Source organism: Thamnophis sirtalis, unplaced genomic scaffold, assembly GCF_051295495.1.
Source record: "Thamnophis sirtalis isolate CommonGarterSnake01/CBP01778 unplaced genomic scaffold, rThaSir2_p1.2 scaffold_5, whole genome shotgun sequence".
Taxonomy (NCBI): domain Eukaryota; kingdom Metazoa; phylum Chordata; class Lepidosauria; order Squamata; family Natricidae; genus Thamnophis; species Thamnophis sirtalis.
The window spans coordinates 71,178,909-71,199,293 of NW_028261385.1; the positions used below are offsets into that span (position 1 = coordinate 71,178,909).

The 20,385-nt window shown below is 34.4% G+C and overlaps 1 protein-coding gene across 4 annotated transcripts in view; it reads left to right on the plus strand.

Annotated features, from left to right (window-relative positions):
* Positions 1 to 20,385, plus strand: part of APBA1 (amyloid beta precursor protein binding family A member 1) — an 88,862-nt gene that overhangs the window by 52,345 nt on the left and 16,132 nt on the right. For 3 of the 4 annotated variants that reach the window (XM_014052250.2, XM_014052242.2, XM_087716001.1), the window contains 4 exons: positions 577 to 678; positions 4,870 to 4,909; positions 12,654 to 12,799; positions 19,880 to 19,912. In XM_014052250.2, the coding sequence (XP_013907725.1) occupies positions 577 to 678; positions 4,870 to 4,909; positions 12,654 to 12,799; positions 19,880 to 19,912 (321 nt within the window). The remainder of the gene's footprint in view (positions 1 to 576; positions 679 to 4,869; positions 4,910 to 12,653; positions 12,800 to 19,879; positions 19,913 to 20,385) is intronic. The other variant, XM_014052258.2, reaches the window with a different exon arrangement.

Here is a 20,385-nt window from a genome sequence, read left to right on the forward strand (position 1 = left end):
TAAAAAAACCTAGAACAATACAATAAAGCAGCCAAGGGACTTCATCAGGAGAAAAAAAAACCAAACGAAACATCATCCTGTCCCCAGACCTGGAAAAGAATCCAGGTTTTCAGAACTTTTTGGAATATCATCAAGGTAGAAGCCATATGAATTGGGAGGAATGAGTACTTTGGAGTACCTTGGGCTTCTAGATGTATCGACAACTGCTTAAAACAAACATGGCTTTGGGGGGATTGTATTGTAGCTGGGTAGAGCCACCATGCATTCATTTTCTCCCATTTCTGGGAGACAAAATGCAGTTTCTTTAAGATTTGCAAAAATGCTTTGAAGCACTTTCTTTAAATTCGAAGTACCGCTCAAGCTCAGTATTGCAGTTTGTAATTCTCAGTTTTACTTTTTTTTATGAGCAAATATAAATGTGAAGGTAGTGTTGTGGGAATTCAGTTAGGTTAACTGAGTTTACTATTATTATTATTATTTTTTGGAACCCTCAATCCAATTTTGAATCTTGAGACCAAAATAGTAAAATGTTGTATGTTACCTGCTCAGAATGTTATTTCCTTGTATATCCTGTAGTCTCCATCTCCTGATCCCTCTTCACCTCAAGGTGCTGAATCATCAAGTGTACAACATCATCAAGATGTCTGTGGTACAGCAGAAACCCCCACCAATAAGGAGGTAGAGTGTAACGTTCTTAAAATCAGTGCATTTATTAGAAATATTTTCCAAGTTTAATTTTATGTTTTGCATTACACAAACTGGAAACATGGCTATTTTGGATAGTATTTCTCTATTTTAAACATTTTAAGATTTCACCACCTGCAGTGCCAATAAATTTTATGTTTGTCAACAAGCAGGCAGGTTTATAAAAATAGGTTACTAAATAATCCTGAAGGGGTGTTAGATTTATTTATTATCCTTTAAAATATCTAAGTAGAAATCATGTTTTCGTGTAACTCTACTTCCTAAATCAATGTCTCTTTGTTATATACTGGCAAAGTTACACACTGGCAAAACGTAGCCATTGCTTTGCTTTCCTCAGGTTTTATATGAATAGACTAACAACGGCTTTCTTTGTAATATTTTTAATATTTGTTGTGATAGGAGAGGTTAGGCATTTGCTCCAAACAACAAATAAAAATAATTGCCTTTCTTTGTTCTTTAAAGACAGCAGAGATTTTGATTCTTTGGAACGAATTCTTGTGTACTAGGTATGAGAAAACACAAAACTAGCAGCTGAAACCAGATTCATTAAGTCATTTCTGCTTCATCTGCTTATAGGTTGAATACTGCTACAAAATATGGGCCCTAGAAGCAGAAAAGATTTCTAACCAAACAGACGAAAATCCTAATATCCCCATATAATCAAATACAATAACTGAGCCTTTAAAACAGAGATGCTACAGTATTAATAATAGATGTACATTTCTCATTATGTTTATTTCATATTATCAGGACTATTGAATTCCTTTTTGCAAAAATAATAATTGTAAGTTGTGAATATGGCACTAAAGACTAATAGAAAGTATTAACTTTTCTAACATATAGGAGACTTGCCTCTCGAAATTCTTCTATGTTTGAAAACAATGACTTTTTTACCCAGTATCAAAAGAATAAATGTAGTGGCCACATCTGAAAATCATTCATACTTCTATAATTACTTATGAAATTCCTCGGGGTTAATATATTAACATTTATTCAGACATTAATGAAAATTCCAATATGAACCTGTTCTCTGATGCCTCCAGTCAAGTTTTTCTTCAATACCATAATTCAATAATTTTTCCTTCCCGCCTCCCCCCCCCCATGATATTTGCTGTGAAAGGGAAATAAACAGAATAGCTATCCCAGAACTTAAACTGGTAGCTGTTGAAGCAATCTTTTAGGAAATATCCAGAATTTCATGGGTGAGTCCCTTCACCCACTCAATCTGCTGTGTTAAGGCCAGAGTGGGGAACCTTCCTGTTGGTAGTTGCATTTTTTTCAAAGTAATCTGCCAGGGGCCACCATGGAGGGCAGGCTGAAGAAAGTGGGTGGGATCATAGCCCAATGTTAGATGTGACATGTTTTACTCTTCATTCCCTTCAGTAAGAGAACCTAACACAACTAAGACCAATGGTTCAGGATGGTGGCGAGAGGAATCATATAATCATTTTTGTATAAAACCAAATACTTAAGGCAAGATTAATCAGAATATTGCACACAGTGCTCTTTGTTACAAAGATCATAAATTTCAACCTTTCACCATATACATTCTATTTTGGAAGAAATCTAGACTTATAGTAATAACAGTAGCCAGAATGAATCAAACCTTTTATATCAGTTAGATTAAGTTTGTGCACATGATAGCAAGCTGTTCTCAGAAACTTTATACATCTAATTATGCTGCTTTATTATCACGCTATTGAATACAGTAGACAATGTACTATAATCTATTCATTGCAATTGTATAAATTATTTAAAGGGCTTATTAGTACAATAGGATCAAAAATAACTGCAGGCTTGTAATGGATCAGGTGATGAGCCCAGTGACAAATTTCGTCTGTGAAAACAAATGTCAGAATTTTACCTAATGCTTAATTTTCAGAAACTGCCTTGTTAGCAGACTCTTTTCTACTATTATTTTTTCTCACTTGGGTCTGCGGTTTTCTTATTCCAAGCTATTGCAGCATTGACAAACTTATTTACTTTCAAATGAATCCTTATCACCTCAAAAATTATGTATATAATAATAACACTGATAAACCACATAATTTGATTGACTTGCTCATAAAAGTATTGAAGAAGCCAATAATATGGATGTTCTTCATTCATTTTAAGTTAAAATAGTGTACTCCAGCAAACGTTTTCTGCCAATTCTGTAGTACAAATTTAAAAATTAACTATTGCTTCATCTTTAGAAATAAAACTACTGCTAAAAGTTAATATCAAATTACTGTTGATCATTTTTCAAATGACAAGTAAAAACCCATTAAAAAGTAGTTTCCATTGTAAACTGTTAGTGGTAAATCTATACTTTAATATCTCTAAAAATTGTTGCTTTTTTTCTTTGTCTTGAAGAAATAATTTTGAAATATACATTGATATGTATTTTTAAAAGCTGCTAAGTTGCATGTCTTACTGCTTTCTGTCACTAATAAATTCTGAGGTTAACTGCACATGCATATGGTTGAATCTTTTTATGTTTCTCAGAATTATGTTGCAGACTGCCTGATTTAGTAATAGCACTAAACCATAATTTATTTGGTGTTTTTTAGCATAAAATTTGAACTCATACACTATGATTGATATCAATCATGATTTCTTAATTTGGATGGGTACACATATTGTGCTAAACCAAGCAAATTCTAAACTATGTTATATTTTAGGATTTAGTGTTCATATGTTTAGTAGTCTGAACTGACTAGAGGATAGTTTAAAGCTTTTATCACAGTTCTGGATATATAAATCCTTTGTAAATAGTCATTTTATTAAACATTAGACAACCCATAACCCATTGAGTCATAATTCAAAGATATTTCAGTGCCTTCAACAATGACAGAACTTTTAACATAGTGGAAAAGTTAATAAAAATTCAGGAATACATTCATAAACATATCTGCCTTGAAAATAGCCCCTGTTGAACTTTATAGCACATCAGATATCAGTACAGGAAACATTTTATGGCATTTTGTTCTATGTCATAAAACCATTTTATGATAATATTTATGTCATAAAATATTTTATAAAATTTGCCAACTTTCCATAGAAGCCATGGGTGCTGGATTTTAAATGCATCCTGTAAGTTAGCTCATCCGAAGTACCTGGGTTTAAAAACTGTTACTCTATGATGCAATTTCACCCAGTTAAAGGTTACAGGAACTACAGTTTTAATAGTATATAGATTACAATTAAACACTAAAACTAAGAACTAGAAAATGCAAAAAAGGAAAAAAAAACAAGAAAGAAAAATAGAAAAGAAAGAAATATATAAAGAGATAACTTAATCACAGCAAGTCCAAACAATTTTAGTAATATATCATCTTCTCTTAAAATACAGCAAATGGTGTCTTCTACCCAGAAAGAATTTTAAAAACATCAGGATTTTCCCAAAAGAAGGATTCTTACAATTAATTTCAAAATCTTAATTCAGCCCCTTCATCTGTTTGTAAGTTTCCAAAATACAAGTTCTAATAACCCCTTTGCTGTTTATTCTGAAAATGATTTTTAAAGTCCCTAAATTTATAGTTAAAACTTATTTTGCTAAGAATTGAAGGGAACTCACCTTGTGCTGTAAAACATATTGATACCAAAGTTCCTAATGAGTGAAAATAAGCAGTTAATAAGCAGTTTCAAAAGTGATTAGAAATGGAAGTATGCAATCACAGTGTCCATAAAGCCCCCCTCCATAATTTGAACAAAGAGCTTCACATCTTTTGGAGGTTCTTTCTTGTGATCTCCTTGTGCGGAGCAACTTATGTGTGATCTCAAATCCTCTTCTTGTCCAGAGAGGAATTACAAAGGGATGGTCTATTCAGTGCTTTTCATTCTGCCACTTTGTTAGCCCTGCTTTTAGCAGAGGCATCTTCCGTTCATTATTTTTCCCTGAAAGTCCTCAATATTGAAATCTTCGAATTCTTTGCATTATTTTTATTAATGACATTTTGTGTATTAGAAATATTAACATTTATATACTCATGTAAATCTGGAAAGTCTTAATTAATGCTAAGGGTATACATATTTAAGGATTTCTTAATAAACTGTCTACAGAGATTGGGTAATAACTGTCATTGTGTGATGAATAACTTTGCCAGGTCTGCATGAAAGGCTTTTTAAAGCAAACCTCAGCATGCTTAGCTTGGTTTGATATCCTGTTTGTCTTAATTACAGTCAAGGAAGAGCTTGGCTTCTTTCCCAACCTATGTTGAAGGTAAGCTGTCAACCTGTCTTTTGTTTAAATTTAAATTGGTCTATACGGATATATAAAGTGGGATGAATTATTAAACTGAAAAGTTTTCAGATTCATTTGAATGTTTTCTGAGATCTTTAATTATGCATAAAGAATGAAAGAACATCTGAGAAAGAAGCGGGCTTTATCACTTGAGATTGCTGAGAAAGAAATGTCATCCCTGAATGATTCACCTTTTTTAAAAAAAATAACAAGTTTCAAGATTTGTGGATTTTTAGAAATAGGACTAAAGAAATAACATTGGAAAGAAAACAATAAACTTTTTTAGAACACTAACTTCTTCAACTGTTTGGTCTGTCAGCAGTTTAATTAGAATTTTAGTCATATAAAACTATTTTTCTTTTAAAAAGAAAAAGAAAAACTAACAAGAACTAATATTTAAAAGAAAGAAAAAAGAAGGAAGAAAAAGGCAAAGCCAAAAGTGCAGGGGGGAAATATATATATTAAAAAGTAGCTTCTGATTTTTTGACAGCAGTTATAGATGTAAATTAATCTCTTATTCTGGATTACAGCATTACTTACATCACATTTTTCTATAATCAAGTTTGTTTCTATTCATCAAACTGAATAGAACATATATCATAGTTTCATTTTTTTCCTATTTCACACAAAAAGTCTGTAAGAACTCTCCAGTCAGCATTAAACTTAGTCTCTTTTCTCTGATCAAAGCAATTAATGTGACCATCTCAGCAAATTCCATCATCTTCACTATCCATTCCTCCATTGTGGGTAATGTCCAATCTTTCCACCTTTGTATAAATGTATGTATAAAAGTAAAATTCCTTGACTTCTTCACAACAGTTTATTGAATGGTTCCAAAAGAACACTTCTGGTTTCAATTGTATATTAATCTTTAAAATTTTCTGAATTAATATATGTTATTATGTAATGTTATTGAGTTAAAATTTCCAACAGTTTTGCACAGCTATAAAGCATGCTAAAATATCCATTGTAAATTTGAAGTACTTTTATATATTCTAGACAATTTTTCAATTGAAATATACCAGCAATATATCATTTTATTAAAAATCCCCTTTAAAGATTATAACATAATGTATATTTTAATCCTTTTGAGTGCATATTCTCCTACTGTTCCATTTATATTTTATAATCAAATTTTAGCCTATTTTATATCTTCCTTCACTTGTTTTTCAACATAAATTTATGCATTTTAATATGTTCATCCTTTGCACACAGTTCTATTTCAAACACTCAGTCTTAATACTTAAAACCAATACATAAATCTTTTTAATAATTGTACATGAGAAAACTATTGATAAGTGTAGCCTTCTATTTCCAGATATTCTCTTTTATTTTATTTTGGATTTCTCTTGACAAAAATTTCAATTTCCCACCTTGTTAGTAATTTGTGTTTACTTATCATTTTTCTTCAATGAAATTAATCTAGTGCTGAGAGCTACAAAGATATTTTTAGGCACAATCTGGGTTCATGTCTGTTCCATATTTTCAATATTGCACATCTAGCAAAATTATTTTTAAAATCTACATTATCCTTAGTTTTATCATACCATAAATATCCATGCCCTCCAAATCTCAGATCATGTTCTTCTAGTTGCAAAAGCCCCCTGTTTATCAGCAATATCCACTCTTTCCTCCAAACTATAAATGGCAACCTGCAAAATATAATTTCAACTCAGTTAACCCCAGTCTTATTTTTGTTTTTTGTATCTGGTAACACCTTATATCTAACTCCTATTTTTCCACTGCCACACAAATTTATATATACCTTTCCATATTGCATATCAATTATGTGGAAAAGTATATCTAAATTTGTGTGGCAGGGGAAATATAATATATATGTCCAAATGGATATTGTCCTGAAAAAAAATAGCACTTTTATGTTAATTATAGAAATTCTCCCTAGCAATGACATTTGTATTTTCACCCATCTTAACATATATTTTAATTTCATTCCATGTCTTAGTGTAATTATTTTGAGATAAGATACAGTTCGTATTTGTGATATTAATACCCAAGTATTTTACCTTTTTCTCAATCTTAAAACCCATTTTATTCTTTATTTTTGATCTTATATCTTCATAGTTTTTGTTAACATTTTGCCTTTTATTTGTTAACCCTAAAATTGGCCAATGTATCAGTTCTTTTAGAGGAGCAGTGGCTTAATGATGCTGAAAATGGTTTCTGTTCCAATAGTTCGATCCCTAGCACTGTATGGTGTGGTGAACTCCTGTCAGTCGCCTTAGCTTCTGTCTACTTAATAGCTTGAAAGCATGTTCTATGTAAGTAGATAAATAGGTACCACTTCAGTGGGGAGACAAGTTGGTGTTCTGTGCAGGCAGCCAGGTTCCTGCCGGCTCTGAACCTTCTCAGTTGCAGTGTCCATTTACAAGGCAGCTCTGGCAAAGGGTTTAGAATGACACTGCAGGAGAATCATTTGTCTTTCTGGTGCGAAGACAGCTCACCCTCCTCTGGTGCATTTTAGGAAGTGCTCAAGCATGTCCTACAACAGAGCTGGTAAATTGCCAGCCAAAATACTTCTCTGCAATAGGATTGTGGCCTCATGGCTAATGTAACAATGCCATATGCTGAAAACAACAACCGGTTCTTTTAGCCTTCCATTAATATTTCGGTTCCCTTGAAAAGATCTTCTAAAGCTAGCATCAAAACCAGCTACAAAACATCTTCACTTATAAGTGTCTTAAATTTTTTACCTCCAATAAACTTCTCATCCTGTCTAATGTCTCCATTCAATTTTGAGAACCAAACTCAACAGAAGAGGGGACAGTGGATAGCCCTGCCTTGTTCCTTTTGGTATTGCATATGTTCTTGTCAGATCTTCTTTAACAATAATTTGTGTTTTCAAGAAAGTATACATCTACTTTACTCATTTTATAAAATATTCTCAAATTCAGATAATCCCAAACTTTAAATAATAAAATTCAGTTCAAATTGTCAAAAGCTTTTTCTGCATGGAAAAAAAAATAATGCAGCTTGTTTCTCATCATGCTGTTCCAAATATTCCACAACAATGTCTAATGACATTATCTTTTAACTATCTTTTACATAAAAACCTATATTGAGCTTCATGAATAAAATAAATATTTACAGTCTATCAGCTATGTTCACAACTTATAATCATTCAATAACGATATTAGTCTAAAATTGCTTGTTGAAGTCAAATCTTGTCCCACTTTAGGTATAGTGCTATATTACTGCAAGTCTCTAGCATTTTTCTCTTGTAAAATAGAATTCATTGAAAATAATGCTCTATTAAATTCCATGTTAGACCTTTGTAATGCATAACTAAACCAAAAATTTAGAAAAGTCAATACCTGTAACTATAATTCAAAATTATCTCTTCCAGATTCCTTTTACATCTGTTGTGATTTTTCTATTGTCTCTTCCCCAACCTTCCAGTTTTTTAAAGTTTTTTTAAATTATCTTGTCTTTTGAATAGAATTCAGTCAAAATATCTTCCATCTAAAAGTAAAAAATGCACACCTAATTTATCCCAGTGAAACTTTCTTTTGCATTAATCTTTCAGGCAAGAAGGAGTATTATTTACATAGAAGTTGATAAGGATTTCTTTCAAGAGAATTATATCTGCGTTATCAATCCTCAATTTTGTATTAAAATGTTGCAGGATTTGATCCATTGTCTTCTTTCTCACAAAATGGACCAAAATATCCCTTGGATTATTTCTTATTCTTGCAAATAATGAATTTATTCTATGAACTATTTATCTCCACCTCTGTGACTTCATCTATTTTTTCCCCCAATGCTATGAATTTGGAATTAGTGACTCAGGCAGTTTTTTGCCAAGTTGATCAAACACTTTTGAAATAAATCTAATGTAATTGCTTTCTCTGAAGGCTGTTTGCAAAACTCTTTTTAGTCATGCAATCTTTTGAGTCATCACTGTGATAATCCAAGAGTGAAAAGTTTAGACAAAGAAAAAAGAAAAAAACAAACTTCCCCTTCGGTCCCTTCTATCCTATAATTTCAAGTCCAAATCACATCTATATTTGCATGGTTACATTTATTTATTTAGCGTATGGCCAAGCCTGAAAAAAAGGAAACTCACCAAGAGGAATTATTATCTGATCTAAAAGAAAATCTAATTCAAATGTGCCTAAGAAATTAGGATCAGATGACTTACTGTTAATCAAGGCTACATGGCAACTGTGAATTTGGATAAAATCCTATATCTCTCAGGTGCTCAACTAGTGAGTGAACCATGAAATTTTTGTTTCTGCAGTTCACTTACAGGTAGTGACTGTCCAGAAAGCAAGCAGGTTATTTCATGATCTCTCCTTTGTTCTGAGAGATTTTGGTATCCAGCATTGGCTTTATGGGCACCAATCTCTACTATGAGGCTATTTTTGTTTCATCAAAAATGGCTAGATCACCATTTATCCTTACCATAAACTCTGAATGAGTTCAACAAAATCCCAAGAAGAATTTCAAGGAATATATAGGTCACCGTTTGGGAACTGTTGTTTATTCTCTTTACTGTCCTTCATGGTGATGGTGGTGATTTACTTTGAAGTTTCTACTTTTATTAACACAATTTATTAATATTTTAATATAAATTTGTCTTTTGTTTATTGATTTAACATAATAGTTATTATAAAGTGTTTTTTTTTCTAAAACCTTTTTCCATACTAGGGAAGAGATTCCAGCCCAGGCCACATTTTCTTGCAGTTCTCTGAGTCTTTTAATTTGCTTCCTCAGTGATGCTTCTCACAGATAAAAGTTCCTCCTAGGATCAACAGAGCATTTATCCTGATATAGGTGGAGCCACTTTAAGGAATCCCATTTGGGACTGAATTGGTAGTAAAACTAGCATTCCTTCACCAATTTCCTCTTACCTGCTATTTGACAGAGAAGGAAACACACATTTCACATCACCTCTGTTTTGTCATATGTTACTTACCTTGTTGCATCTAGTATAGGATTTGAACATAATGATTTTTCTAGCCAGATTCAAGAAAAAAACTCCACCATCATATCACATTTACATCTTTTTCTCTTTTGCATGTCCGTACAGTCAAGGGTCTGTGGTAAATGGCTAATGAGAAATCCTTGGTTGGACTTTACATTGACATGCTAACCAGTGTTTTTGTCAATCTATAGTAAAGGATTGGTACCTAGCCCTTTTATATTAACTTATAAAATCATTTTAATATAAAAGGCATATAGATTTTAGATTCAAATCTCATTTATCTGTAATTCAAGTCATATCTGAAAATGCTACTTTAAAAAATGGTTATGTGATATTTGTGCTTTTCAGTCAACTACTAGGCCACATATATGGATCACTAATTCTGCATGGCTAATTTGCCTCTAAAAGATCAGAAGTGAACTGAATCTAAGCACACCTTAAAGCGAGGTTATTTTTCTGCATGCTGATGTTTAGCATTAAAAATAACAGTAATGAGTAATAATTTTGCATGCCTTTGGCTGTATACTAAATTATATTCAAACATATTAGGTATGATATTTGTTTTTTAAAAGAAAAAAAATTAAAGAAACCCAGACCTGAAAATTGAATAAATAACAACTGAAATAGCTAGTGGCTTCAATTTGTATTGCTTATTTTTCCTTTGGTTTATGCATTCATAGACCTTATTGGGTGGATTGATTATGTTTTATTTTACTCCTTATGCCCTAAAAGCCCTCCTCCTGTGCATGTCTATGGGGATTAAGTAACAAAATATGTATTGTGACATTGCAACACAAATATCACCCCTATAGTGCAAAACTCTGGATTCAGCAGATGATTCTGCTTTTCTTATTTTTTCGCACCACAAACCCCAGAGATAATTGTATCTGTGGAACAATGACCCAGTGCAACGATAGGTAAGGGTGCATCTTGCAGTCCTACTTTGAAACATTTGCTATCGCAGCACACTAGTTCTTGTTCTGAACATTCTTCAGAATATTCTAGATCTGTAAATAAAATCTAATTAAGTTGTATTGCAAACACAGCTTTACAGGTGAACAATAAATTAGGCTATTTACAATTCTCTGTATTCTTAGAGAATGAATTACATGTAGCATATTAAGATATGCTTCTCCAAATACTTGCATAACAGTTTCTTCAGTTATTAGCATCTACATTTTAATTACACAGGCACAAGTTTCAAATGGCTTTTTGATTCCAACAGTTGCAATTTTGGTTGAATATTAATTTTATATTAAAGTTTCATATTTAATTTTGGTCCATGTGATTTCTGTTTGAACCAAAAAGATTCAGTTCCGTGATCTAATTACTATATGCTTGGTATTTTAATTTTCTAGAGTAAATTTGCTTTAATCATCTAAAAAAGTAATATAATTAGAATGACAATCTACATTTCTTAATGATGCTTGCAACAATTAATTAAAAATATGAAGATATTTATAGATATTTTAATTTAAATCTATCTTTGTATGACTTTTGCCGCAACATTTTTCTATCCTAAACTTTATTAGCAATCAACACTTGTCTTTTTTTATAAGGTTACAAAAAGTACCATAATTGAATTTAACAATTTGAATTGCTCGACTTTATTGGATGTATGTTCTTAGAAAGTGTAATAAAACTTAAGCAAGGTGATAGCACCAATTCAAGTGGAAGAGTTATATGAATTGTTAGAGTCTGTTTTCCCTGTCACAAATACTATAGCTGAAGAAGCAAGTACATTTTGTGTTGAAGAAAGTTTGAAAAACTGTGGGCAGTCTGGAGAACGGATATATTATTGAAAGCTAGGAGGGGCTTTTCAGAGGTCTTCATAATGCCTCCATAATGGTCCAGCTAATCCTGTTGTATAAACATTTCTAACCAAAAGAAGAAAAACTACAGTTTTCAACTTTCCTTCTGCCCTTTTCAAGTTACTGCACACATTTCAAAAGATGCATTTGTATTATTATGCCAGATACATAATTAAGATAGATGTTTATGTCAGAACCACTTGCAGTGACATGTTATTTATTTATTTATTTATATTCATTCATTCATTCATTCATTCATTCATTCATTCATTCATTCATTCATTCATTCATATGTCCTCTTCTCACAATCTCATGGCAGTGATTCTGGTGATGTACATGTTAAAACAGCAAGAATCCCACCAATTAAAATGTCTGAAGTTCAAACAATTATCTCAATTTATAGAAAACAATTTTAAACAACGGAGCTGATCTCTGGCCAGTCAATGTCTACTTCTAGCTGCCTATCTAGCTCCACGGCTTGTTGCTATTGTTTAAGATGAATATTGGCCATGTCATGAAGCTAATACATGGCCATGTATTTAATTTACTTTTTGCCCTCAACGTTGGTTATGTCAGTTGGTATTCTTTCCTTTCAAGCTAATGATGGATAATCAAGGCTAAAGAACAATGGGCATTGCTAGGGCAGAGGCATGAATGCGCTCTCTGCCTTTCTGAGAGAGAGAGAGAAAATATCCATTCAGGTTGTTTTGCTTAAGGGGCACTTCTCTCACAACAACAAAAAAAATGTCAAAATAAATTAGATTATCAAGTGTTTTCTTTGTGATAGAGAAGAAGATATTCCTTCTGTTCATTTCTGATTGTATCAAATCTTTTTGGGAATGATGAATTTCAGCCACACCAGAATTCCATTTGTAGTCTGCGTATGCTAGTACTGATAATAACATATTCTATTATTTTCCTGTTAATATATAATTTTGCCCAATAATTCAATTTTTATATACTGTAGTTCCAGGGCCTTGTGATCCTGAAGATTTAATCGATGGAATCATATTTGCTGCCAATTATCTTGGCTCTACTCAACTCCTTTCGGACAAAACTCCGTCCAAGAATGTGAGAATGATGCAGGCTCAGGAAGCAGTGAGCCGAATTAAGGTGAAAATAAGTCACTCTCTTGATGTTTGAATTGCAACTGTGACCAATCCATACTTTATCTCTGTCCTGAACCGTACTCTGGAAATAGTTCTATTATTGAATTGATATGTTTTGTTATTTTTATGCATAGTCTGCTTTCATAATTTGGAGATAAACATTTTGTTATAATAGAGTCCAGAAGGCAACTAATACATTGAAATAAATTTATATTTTTTATGCATAGTCTGTTTTCATAATTTCTAGATTAACATTTTGTTATAATTGAGTCCAGTAGGCAGCTAATACATTCAAATAAATTTATCTTCCCTTTATTGATAGACAAAGAATGCTCATCTGAAAGGGAAATATTGTTTCTACAGTTGTCAGCTTGCTAATAGCAACTGGCCCTGAAAATCAAAATTGCCAAAAATGATTGACGAAATCTCAGAAACAATAGGATTGCAATAAGCCAAGACAACACTGATGTGGCAGTTAAAAGGGAACTGAGGCATCTGATAAAGAACATATTTCCCATATAACTTGAGGGAGTAAAATGGGACCTGTCAAATCTCAAATTTCAGAATATTCCAAACTAAATTATTATACGAATGCAGAATTAATACAAGGGAAACTCAAAAAATTAGAATATCATGCAAAAGTTCATTTATTTCAGTAATGCAACTTAAAAGGTGAAAGTAATATATGAGATAAGACTCATTACATGCAAGGCAAGATAGTTCAAGCCGTGATTTGCATAATTGTAATGATTATGGCATACAGCTCATGAAAACCCCAAATCCACAATCTCATAAAATTAGAATATTACATGCAATCAATAAAACAAGGATTGTACATAGAACAATTTCGGACCTCTGAAAAGTATAAGCATGCATATGTACTCAGTACTTGATTTGGGCCCCTTTTGCAGCAATTACTGCCTCAATGCAGCATGGCATGGAAGCTATCAGCCTACGGCACTGCTGAAGTGTTATGGAAGACCAGGATGCTTCACTAGCGGCCTTCAGCTCTTCTGCATTGTTCGGTCTCATGTCTCTCATCTTTCTCTTGGCAATACCCCATAGAGGTCAGGCGAGTTTGCTGGCCAATCAAGCACAGTAATCCCACAGTTATTGAGCCAGGTTTTTGTGCTTTTGGCAGTGTGGGCAGCTGGAAAATGAAGTCAGCATCCCCATAAAGCTCGTCTGCAGAAGGAGGCATGAAGTGCTCCAAAATCTCCTGGTAGACAGCTGCGTTGACTCTGGTCTTCATGAAGCACAGTGGTCCAAAATCCTGTTGCTCAGTGGTCCAAAGTCCTCTTTTCTGATGAGAGCAACTTTTGTCAAAAGTACTAAAACCTGGTTCAATGATCGTGGGAGTACTGTGCTTGATTGGTTTCTCCATTCTTCCTCCATACTCTGGGTCCTTGGTTTCCAAATGAGATGCAAAAGTTGCTCTCATCAGAAAAGAGGACTTTGGACCACTGAGCAACAGGACTTTGGATCACTGTGCTTCATTAAGACCAGGGTCAACACAACAGTCTACCAGGAGATTTTGGAGCTGCCCACACTGCCAAAAGCACCAAAAAGCACACTGCCAAAAGCACCAAATGACCGTGGGATTACTGTGCTTGATTGGCAAGCAAACTCGCCTGACCTGAACTCCATAGAGAATCTATAGGGAATTGCCAAGAGAAAGATGAGAGACATGAGATCGAATAATGTAGAAGAGCTGAAGGCCGCTAGTGAAGCATCCTGGTTTTCCATAACACCTCAGCAGTGCTACAGACTGATAGCTTCCATGCCACGCCACATTGAGGCAGTAATTGCTGCAAAAGGGGCCCAAATCAAGTACTGAGTACATATGCATGCTTATACTTTAAAGAGGTCCGATATTGTTCTATGTACAATCCTTGTTTTATTGATTGCATGTAATAATCTAATTTTATGAGATTGTGGATTTGGGGTTTTCATGAGCTGTACGCCATAATCATCACAATTATGACGAATCACGGCTTGAACTATCTTGCTTTTCATGTAATGGGTCTTATCCCATATATTAGTTTCACCTTTTAAGTTGCATTACTGAAATAAATGAACTTTTGCACGATATTCTAATTTTTCGAGTTTCACCTGTATATGTGAATCAGAGTCCACAAAGAACCAGGAATTACAAGGGAAAGAGATACAGTTCAGACAATGTTTCATAAAATTGGATTAATTTACATTCAATAGGACTTTTTACATAATACATCTGGGTCTTTAGGTAGCTATTTACATTATGGCACTGAACCTCTTAATATGGTAATTAAAATATAAAATGAACATATTGTAGCAAATCAGCAAAGTAGTTTTTCTTTTACTGCAGAATTAAAAATTGTATAAATATATGCAAATAATGGCATTGTTTGGTTTCTCTAAAAGTGATTAAATCTTGGCATGAAATTTGAGCTTTTCAGGTCATTCATTAGTAACTATAAAATGCAAAATGAATTAATAAAAACAGACAAAATTTCATTCCATTTTATCTTATATTGAGTTCTGCTTTGCCAGTGACATATTCAAAGCTCATTAGCAATCAAATAGTGGTTTAACTCTAGCGAGTTTAACCTTTTTTGAATCTTAAAAGTATAAAAGTACTTTTGGAGATTAACCAATCTTTTTTAAAAACTAATGTTAGAAATGTTATAGATACTGCTCAGTCCAGCAAGACTTCCTTAAATCTCATTGATTTTGTTAAGCTTAAAATGAATGGATGATTAAAGATGCTCAACTTTGGCTGGAGTTTAGGCAATATAATAAATACTGAAATATGTTGCAAGTTAAAAGCAGTACATATTTATAAATTGAATTGTTTCACATTGTCAAAAGTGGCACAAAACTAAAATTTCATAAAAAAATACCTCAAATAGTTACTAAAATAGAAATAAATCATATCTTTTTGTATAATTTTGAATGACAAATGTCTGTCACATGGTTCTGTTAGACTTGTATGCTTTCTATGAAACGAAGGATGAAATACTGCTAAATATTTGAGGTTCTTTTGAAATCAAAATCAGCTTTGTTCATATTGTTTTGCTGTAAGTTCTTCATCAACCACCATACAACAAATGAAACATTATGAATAATACATTGGCTTCAAACTAGAGCTACGTTGCAAAATGACTTGTTTCTTAATGTTTGGCGCATTAGCAGTCTATTAAATTATAAAAAAAGATAATCTAATCTAATATTCTCAGTCTCTTGGAATTAAGAAAGCAACTCCATTAACAAATATATTTTCATGTGATCTGTTCCCATTTAATGAGCATTTTCTAGTTTATGCGGAAAGAGGGAGTACAAACTCCTATGTACAATGGGAGCAGATGGAGATGGCAGTGTAATCATAAAATAAAACACTTCCTTTTGCATCTATTTCTTTGTGTGTCTTCCTCAGCAAACTCCATACAGTCTAGTCAAAAATATGCATTGTTTTTACATTAAGCAGCCTTACTGTTAAACTCTTTTTACTAGTTAAATAAATCTTCTGGTAAATCTGTTGCTCAGAAATCAGGAGCTGGAATTTCACTGCATAATGAGTAACGATGTTGGATGAGATTTTTGGCTTGCATTCATAGAAACACTTGTCACCTCTAATAGCATTTGCAAAGATGAATGTAGTGATAAGATATTGACGAGGAGCAAGGAGACCCAGATTCTAACAGCTGGAGCTTTGGGTCAATCGTTCTGTCTCAGCCAATCCCCCTCAAGATTGTTAATTGTGGGGGGGAAAGAGGAGGTGGGAGCTTTGAGCTTGCAAGGCTGTATATAAATCAAGTAAACAGGACTAAATAAATTATTTTATTAAAACTCAGAAAATAATTCAACCCCCTTGTCTAGAACTTTATCAAAATAAATTTTATTTTGTTTTTTCATATGTAATTTGCGAGTCAGAATAATTGTTTGATTGCTACCCATTTGGCTATCTACGATGGAAGCATATATGCACCCAAATTTAATTAATATGGAAAATATTGTTACATATAAAGAGTTATTGAACAGACAGGGGGAGATTAAAACTAGATTAGAATTGGCATCACAAGGCGTACAAGTAGAATGGTGGTTTTATGTACAGATACAATCAAGGTTTGCCCAGGACAGGAAGAAGGAAGGTATTGCTAAAGATTACACAGTGATAGATAAACTTTTGATAAAGACAGAAAACAAGTTGATCAAAGTGCTGTATAGATTTTTATTGGAATATAAACTCGAGGAAGAACATGTCAAAGAAACTTTTCGCCTGGGCAAATTTTTTTTATTATAATGTGGAATTGGCTAAGTGGGAAAAACTTTGGGTACTTAATCGGAAACCAACATTGGCTACGGCGTATAAAGAAAATCTTTATAAGATGTTCTACAGATGGCATCTCCCCCCAGCATGACTCTCCAAAATATTTAAAAATCTGGCCCCAAATTGTTGGAAGTGTAAAAAAACACCAGGCACTTTTTATCATATGTGGTGGACATGCAATGAGGACAAAAGATATTGGAAAATGATTCAATCATGGTTGGAACAAATGGTGGGAGACCAAATTTTGTTTAAACCGGATTTTTTCCCCCTATGCATAATACCGGAGGGGTTTAAGAAAAATGTACTCTATCTAATTATACATGTACTAACTGCGCCGCGCATAACTTTTGCACAGTATTGGAAAAAAGAAAATACATCATCAGACCTAGATATAATCAGAAAAGTGTTGGCCTGTGCGGAAGCAGATAGGCTCACTCTAGAACTTAAAAATAATGGGGATTCAGAATATTTTGAAGTCTGGAACAGATTTTATAATTGGTATAAGACAAGGTGAAAAGACTGGAACAAACTGTATATATTATGATTGGACAGAAGGATAGATAATGCACTACCGTGTTTCTCCTTAAATACAACAGAGTCCTATATTTTTTGACCCCGAAATATGGCCTTGGGCTTATTAAAGGGGAGGGATTATTGTTTTTGGGTTGCCGGGCATCTGCTCCCTTTCAACCGGGCTCCTGAAGAGCCGGGTACAGCTTGAGGGTCAAATGGCTGTGTTGCGCCCCTCTTTCCAGCCGGGCACAGCGCCGCTGACCGATCTAGCGGTACCCGGAAGGCACCAAGCAACAGGCACCTGTTCGCCGCCCTCTGCCACCCGCGGCTCAGCGCCTTTGGAATGCCCCTAGGTGAGTGAATGGGGCTCTGCATGGCTGGAGAGGGGGGTTGCGCGAGCGGCTTTTTGACTCCCCGCTTGCGCGGCTCACGATGCCCTTGGCTAACTCTACAGTACCTGCAGAACTAGGGCATCTCCGCTGCTGGGTTTTTTTCTTTCCGGCTTTCAAAGCACGGAGGACAGATGTCGCTCTGGGAGTATGCTCTATGGTAGCGTACAACCATAGAGCGTACTCCCAGAGCAATATCCTACCTCTGTGCTTTGAAAGCCACAACGGAGGACAGATGCCTCTCTGGGAGTAATCTCTATGGTTGTAGTCCACAACCATAGAGCATACTTCCAGAGCGGCATCTGTCCTCCGTGCTTTTAAAGCTAGGGGAAAAAAACCAAGTGCCGGGTGGCGCCAGCAGCAGAGAAGCCCTGCCTCTGCAGGTACTGTAGAGTTAGCCAAGGGTATCGTGAGCCTGTGAGTCGGGCTAGCGGGGAGCGGAAAAGCCGCTCGTGCAACCCCCCTCTCCAGCCATGCAGAACCCCATTCACTCATCTAGGGGCATTCTGAAGGCACCGAGCCGTGGGAGGCGGAGGGCGGCAAACAGGGGCTCACTTTGCTTGTGCCTTCCGGGTACTGCTAGATCGGTCAACGGCACTGTGCCCGGCTGGAAAGGGGGGTTGCCGGGCGGCTGCTTGTGAGTGTGGTCACTTTATGGCTGCTGTGTTGCTGCTGCTACAGCACAACACAGCCATTCGACCCTGAAGCTGTGCCCAGCTTTTTAGGAGCCCGCTCGCAAGGGAGCAGCTGCCCGGCAACCCCCCCTCTTCAGCTGGGCACAGCGCCACTGACTGACCTAGCAGTACCCAGGAGGCACCAAGCAACGCAAGCGCCTTTGCCCCCACCTTGTTCCCGTGGCTTGGCGCCTTTGGGATACCGCTAGGTCGGCAAGCAATGCTCTGCCTGGCCGGAGGGGGGGATTGTCCAGGTGGCTTATTTTCGGGGGTGGGCTTATATTTTTGCCCATGCGAAAAATGTGGCAAGGCTTTAGTTTCAGGGCTAATTGTTAATGGTTGAGACTAATTGTGTATAATGTGGATGTATGGTCACTTCGACTGCGTTACTGCATTATTTTAAATGTAAAAATAATAAATATATATTTCATAATATTATTATTATTATTATTATTATTATTATTATTATTATTATTATTATTGTTTGCTCTCACATTGTTACATGAAGACATACATCTAAAGCAGACCGAAAGTGTTTTATTTGTTTTTAAATATATAATTTGCTATTCAACATAATTCTTCAATCTCCATTGTGACATGAAGACATATATCTAAAGCAGACTAAAAGTGGGTTTTGTTTTTGTTTGGTTTGGAATTGGTTTGTACCAATGTCTTCATTTTGAAAATAATCTCATGGATGACATTTATTGAATTCTGCTCTATAAGGAGGCCACAGTCCCTAAGAAGTAAGTTTAAAGTAATAAGATTCTCCTTGCAGTGAGAAAGGGACAGCCTAGCAAACTATCCAACTGAATTTCTTTTTGGTAGCCTCTGGGGAAATAATATCCACTGCTATGCTAGTTTTATTTCGTAGCGTTGATGTTGAAGGTGAAGGGGTTGATGGTGACATCTACACATCTTAATGTTCCAAGGTTGAAAAACAATGATATCAATGTATTGTACTGCAAATACCATAGTTCCTAGTCAACACCAAGAGCCATGCTGGTTGAAATGTATAAAAGTTGTAATGTAACATAAAAGAGAGACTGTAGGTTGGAAAGGCTGTTCTGATGTACTGTATACACAGTTTAATTAGGTGACACCAACGGATGTACTGCTATAGATCCCTGGTTGACATAGAGTCTCTACAAGATGTTAGCTAACTATTCTCCTTTTTTTGTTTATTTCATGCTAAGCAGATGGCCCAGAAATTAGCCAAAAGCAGAAAGAAGGTGCAGTACAATTTCATCAGCTTGATGTGTTGTCTAGCTTTTGTTATTTCATTTTACTTTTTCTGCATCTCTCTTTGTCACATTTTTAAAACAAACCCTGTATCCAGCAAATGTTCCTCATTAAACCACCATGTAAATTGACACATGTCATATAACAAGTGGCCCAATTTGTCCATATTTTGCTTGTTATTAACCATTTCATGACCATAATATAATTATTAATGAAATGAAAACATGCTATTGCTAAAAGCACATCCCAAATATAGCGCTAATGAATGCTTGTTTAATTTTATAAATTAAATCTTTCTTTCCAAAAAAGACAAGTTATATTTTATTTCATTTTAAAATTTCATTTCACTTAATTAATAGATGTAACAAAATTGCTGGATGCAACCAAATGGCTTACTTTTCTTATATAAAATTTAAATTATATAATTATGTGCAGTATACACATTATAGAAAGCATATTGATG